Consider the following 5,678-nt stretch of genomic DNA (forward strand, 5'->3'; position numbering starts at 1 on the left):
TTCAAAACTGATTGCGTCGAGGATCAACAGACAGAAAGGCATCTTGTTCTGTATGCAAGAAACACACTGATGTGTGCGCTATGGGAGAATCAGCCTTCACCAGCCATTCCAAAGGTAATCGGAGACAAAAATACCCATACAATTATTTATTTGAATGAATTCTTTAAAAACATTATTAAATTAATTAATATCGAATCAATATATAATTGTAATGTAGGGAGGAGGGGGCGGGGATGTTCTTTCCGTCGTGCACATTTCGGTGAGCAAAAGTTTAAATTTGCAACGTCTGCAGCATTGTAGCCAATCGAAAGTTTAGTTTTTTTTTTTTTTTTTCCATCCCTTGGGCCCACCACCCATTGGAGGAACCGCAGGAGTCGGGTGCGCTGCCATATGGGCGGCAGTGAAGGCCGTGGGCCTCGACGGACCAGACCCGGGCAGCAAAGGCTTGCTCTGGGGACGTGGAATGTCACCTCACTGGGGGGGAAGGAGCCGGAACTAGTGAGGGAGGTGGAGCGTTACCAGTTGGATCTGGTGGGGCTTACATCGGCGCACAGTTTTGGCTCTGGATCCGTACTCCTGGATAGGGGATGGACTCTATTCTTCTCTGGAGTTTCCCAGGGTGTGAGGCGACGGGCGGGTGTGGGGATACTCACGAGTCCCCGGCTGGCGCCACTACATTGGAGTTTACCCGGTGGATGAGAGGGTCGCCTCCCTACGCCTACGGGTTGTGGGGAAAACTCTGACTGTTGTCTGTGCATATGCACCGAACAGCAGTTCAGAGTATTCGGCCTTCTTGGAGACCCTGAATGGAGTCCTGAATAGGGCCCCAGTAGGGGACTCCATAGTGATGCTGGGTGACTTCAACGCACACGTGGGAAATGACAGGGACACCTGGAAAGGCGTGATTGGGAGGAACGGCCTCCTGATCTGAACTCAAGTGGATGTTTGTTATTAGATTTCTGTGCTAGTCATGGATTATCTATAACAAACACCATGTTCGAACATAAGGATGCTCATAAGTGTGCGTGGTACCAGAGCACCCTAGGCGAAGGTCGATGATCGATTTTGTAATCGTGTCGTCGGATCTGAGGCCATATGTTTTGGACACTCGGGTAAAGAGAGGGGCAGAGCTGTCAACCGATCACCATCTGGTGGTGAGTTGGGTCAGGGGTGGGGAAAGACTCTGGACAGACCTGGGAAGCCCAAGCGAGTAGTGCTGGGTGAACTGGGAACGTTTGGAGGAGGTCCCTGTCCGTGAGATCTTCAACTCACACCTCCGGCGGAGCTTTTCAGGCATCCCTGCGGAGGTTGGGGACATTGAACCGAGTGGGCAATGTTCAAAGCTTCCATTGCCGAAGCCGCGGTGGAGAGCTGCGGCCTCAAGGTTTTAGGTGCCGCAAGGGGTGGTAACCCTCGAACACCGTGGTGGACACTGGTGGTCAGGGAAGCCGTCCGACTGAAGAAAGAGGCCTTCGGGATTTGTTGTCCCGGAGGTCTCCGGAGGCAGTTGCAAGGTACCGACAGGGCCCGAAGTGCTGCGGCCTCGGCCGTGAGGGAGGCAAAGCAGTGGGTGTGGGAAAAGTTCGGAGAAGCCATGGAGAAGGACTTTCGGTCCGCACCAAAGTGCTTCTGGAAAACCGTCCGCCACCTTAGGAGGGGAAGCGGGGAACCATTCAAGCTGTATACAGCAAAGATGGGGCGCTGTTGACCTCAACCGAGGAGGTTATTGGGCGGTGGAAGGAACACTTTGAAGAACTCCTAAATCCCAACACGCCCTCTATGGTAGAGGCAGAGCAGGAGGATGATGGGGGATCAGATTCTATTTCCCTGGGGAGGTCACTGAGGTAGTCAAACAACTCCGCAGTGGCAAAGCCCGAGGAATTGATGAGATCCGACCAGAAATGCTGAAAGCTCTGGATGTGGAGGGGTGTCATGGATGACACGCCTCTTCAACATTAGCGTGGAAATCTGGGACAGTACCTAAGGAGTGGCAGAGCGGGGTGGTGGTTCCCCTCTTCAAAAGGGGGATCAGAGAGTGTGTGCCAACTACAGGGGTATCACACTTCTCAGCCTCCCTGGTAAAGTTTACTCCAAGGTGCTGGAGAGGAGGGTTCGGCCGATTGTCGAACCTCAGATTGAAGAGGAACAATGCGGTTTTCGGTCCTGGTCGTGGAGCGACGGACCAGATCTTTACTCTCGCAAGGATCCTGGAGGGGGCCTGGGAGTATGCCCATCCGGTCTACATGTGTTTTGTGGATCTGGAGAAGGCGTATGACCGGGTCCCCGGGAGAGACTGTGGGAGGTGCTGCTTGGGAGTACGGGGTGGGGGGTCCCTTCTTAGGGCGATCCAATCCCTGTACGTCCAAAGCGAGGGCTGTGTCCGGGTCCTCGGCACAAAGTCGAGTTCATTCCATGTGGGGTTGGTCTCCGCCAAGGCTGCGCTTTGTCACCAATCCTGTTTGTGATATTCATGGACAGGATATCGAGGCGTAGTCGGGGTGGGGAAGGTGTGCTGGTTCGGTGGGCTGGGGATCTCATCGCTGCTTTTTGCAGATGATGTTGTCTTCATGTCATCATCGGTCCGTGACCTTCAGCTCTCACTGGATCGCTTGGCAGTCGAGTGTGAAGCAGCTGGGATGAGGATTAGCACCTCTAAATCTGAGGCCATGGTTCTCAGCAGGAAACCGATGGAGTGCGTACTCCAGGTAGGGAATGAGGTTTTGCCCCAAGTGAAGGAGTTCAAGTACCTCGGGGTCTTGTTCACGAGTGAGGGACAATGGAGCGGGAGGTTGGCCGGAGAATCGGGGCAGCAGGGGCGGTATTGCACTCAGCTCTATCGCACCGTTGTCACGAAAAGAGAGCTGAGCCGAAGGCAAAGCTCTCGATCTACCGGTCAATTTTCGTTCCTACCCTCACCTATGGTCATGAAGGTTGGGTCATGACCGAAAGAACTAGGTCGCGAGTACAAGCGGCCGAAATGGGCTTCCTCAGAAGGGTGGCGGGCTTCTCCCTTAGAGATAGGGTGAGGAGCTCAGTCATCCGTGAGGAGCTCGGAGTAGAGCCGCTGCTCCTTTGCGTTGAAAGGAGTCAGTTGAGGTGGTTTGGGCATCTGGTAAGGATGCCCCTGGCCGCCTCCCTAGGGAGGTGTTTCAGGCACGTCCAGCTGGGAGGAGGCCTCGGGAAGACCCAGGACTAGGTGGAGAGATTACATCTCCACACTGGCCCGGAACGCTCGGGTCAGCCCAGTCAGAGCTGGTTAATGTGGCTCGGGATAGGGAAGTTTGGGGCCCCCTGCTGGAGCAGCTGCCCCCGCGACCCGACTTCGGATAAGCGGTTGAAGATGGATGGATGGATGGAAGTTTAGTTTTTCATGATTCTTAGAGGACTAAAGTTTCGGGAGTGACCACCGCTTTTACCAGAGTGAGTTCAGTAAATGATCATTCCGTGATAGTAGTAACCATAGCAACGGACGGGGCAAAAAACCTGATATGATAATATAGATCTGTGCATCATGTCTTACTGTGTAAATACAGACTAATAGAGCTGCCACTGACAAGAATAAATCAAATCAGTGTTGGCTGAATACGTTTAGATTCAGTTAAATAGTCTATTGATAATGTCCTTTTTAAAACAATATTTATTAAAATAATATTTTAAGGTATATAAGGAAGATATTAATGTAATATACACTTATTATTATCATTATTATTCCAACCATCTACAAAAAACTCAACCTAACCTACAGTTGACAGTAAATAAAAATACAACCACATTTTTAAAAAGTATCCAAAGAGTGATTTAATATAAGTTGTTTTCATATTGAAGATTCTAATCTTCTTCTAATCGTGGACCCGCGCTTTCCTAGGGAGTTACGGCTGTCCTCCGGTCGCCGAGTTGTAGCAACTCCCCCTCGCTGAGGCTGGATCTACCACCGCGCCACTTCCACGTGTCGCCTAAAAACACATGTGATGTATTCACCACCTTACCGCCCCAGCTGGGCAGGGGTGGTCTCCGCAGGGTCTTTTCCCCCTGAAAGAATAGGAAATTGGGTAAGACCCCCTTCCCTCAGTGTGTGTAAGGGCCCCGGCTGTCTATTGCTCTATGCGAGAAAAGAAAAGAGGCCCAGCCAGGCTTGGCCCGTTCCCAGGTTGGCAAGCGTCACCTTGTTCCCCTGTCAGGGTAACCAAAAGGATTCCGACGACTTTTGTGGGGCATTGGGGAAGGGTACGTGTAGTCTGATACAGCTGGTCATCTGGCATGTAAAAAACACCTGCCCGCTCCTGTGTCAGACCACGTACACTGCTCAGCGCATGGCGTAATTTAAATTGGACCCCTAGTGTGGCTTCTCCGACACACAGTCTCGTTTCCTCCATCAGGGAACGGAGGTTACATCTGTAACCTAGACGTTTTTGAACATCCGTGAACATTGTTTTTCACAATAGTTATTTTGTGGCTAGGTAAGCACTGCTAGCTAGTCAGATGCAGAGTATGAGAGCGTGTTTAAAGGAAAGTATGTCAGCATTATTTTATTTCAGTTTACTTGTAGACATACTGTAATTATAGCATTTAACTGTAAAAGTATAAACTTATATTAATATGTTCTTGTATCACAATGTTAGTTTAAATTCTACATTCACAAGATGCATTTCCACATTAATTGATATTAAAGAACAGTAAAGAAAACATTCAACATTGAAATTAAATGAATCTATATGTCTCCTAAACGAAATGACGTGTAGATTTGAGTAATGAAGCCATTTTAAAATCTTGTTCATTCTGCAAAGTATAATTTTCTCGACAAACCACATCAGAGAAAGCGCGAGATTTCAATTATAACAAACAGAAACTCTTTAAATGAGAACATGTGTGGCTCTTAAAAGAGCCTTTGGGTTGGTTGAGAAACCGGATGTTCTTCTATTTGGAGCTGGTGTATTTGGTGACGGCCTTTGTGCCCTCAGACACGGCGTGTTTGGCCAGTTCACCGGGCAGCAGCAGACGCACGGCGGTCTGGATCTCTCTCGATGTGATGGTGGAGCGCTTGTTGTAGTGAGCGAGACGAGACGCTTCACCGCCGATGCGCTCGAAGATGTCGTTGACGAAAGAGTTCATGATTCCCATCGCCTTGGAAGAGATCCCGGTGTCAGGATGAACCTGTTTCAGGACTTTATACACGTAGATAGCGTAACTCTCCTTCCTGGACTTTCTGCGCTTCTTTCCTCCCTTACCGGCGGTCTTTGTGACGGCCTTCTTGGATCCCTTCTTCGGGGCGGATTTGGCTGGTTCAGGCATGATGATCTGAAGAACAAACTCAGAATAATGATTCTTATCAGCTCACAGAAGTATTTATTCCCTCCTCTATGCTAATTCTGTGAGGAGATGACGCGCGCCTCTGATGGCGTATTTTCATTGGTCAAACACATTCAATGATTTCATTGGACAGTTGTAAGTTTGACGGACCGAAAAGAGCCAATCAAAGACTTCCAAATGAAAGTCCCTCCTCTCGCCTCATGTTTGAAAGTTTCCACCCCCCACACGATTATATTTCCTTTGTTTAGTTTTCCCGCTCATTTGTTATTATTTTGTTGTACTATAATGATAAAATAAACAGTTCTTAAATAAGATTGTTCATAAAAGACTTCGACATTTTCTGCGAGAACTAGACACACATTAAACACCAT

General features: G+C 49.2%; 1 protein-coding gene across 1 annotated transcript; it reads right to left on the reverse strand.

Moving 5' to 3' along the window:
• Positions 1-4,245: 4,245 nt before the first annotated feature.
• LOC127617819 (histone H2B-like) lies at positions 4,246-5,298 on the reverse strand. Its single transcript, XM_052089917.1, has one exon. It carries the CDS (start codon positions 5,287-5,289, stop codon positions 4,915-4,917), a length of 375 nt encoding a protein of 124 aa, XP_051945877.1. The 5' UTR covers positions 5,290-5,298; the 3' UTR covers positions 4,246-4,914.
• Between the last annotated feature and the right edge of the window lie 380 nt (positions 5,299-5,678).

Source organism: Xyrauchen texanus, chromosome 2, assembly GCF_025860055.1.
Source record: "Xyrauchen texanus isolate HMW12.3.18 chromosome 2, RBS_HiC_50CHRs, whole genome shotgun sequence".
NCBI classification, from domain to species: domain Eukaryota; kingdom Metazoa; phylum Chordata; class Actinopteri; order Cypriniformes; family Catostomidae; genus Xyrauchen; species Xyrauchen texanus.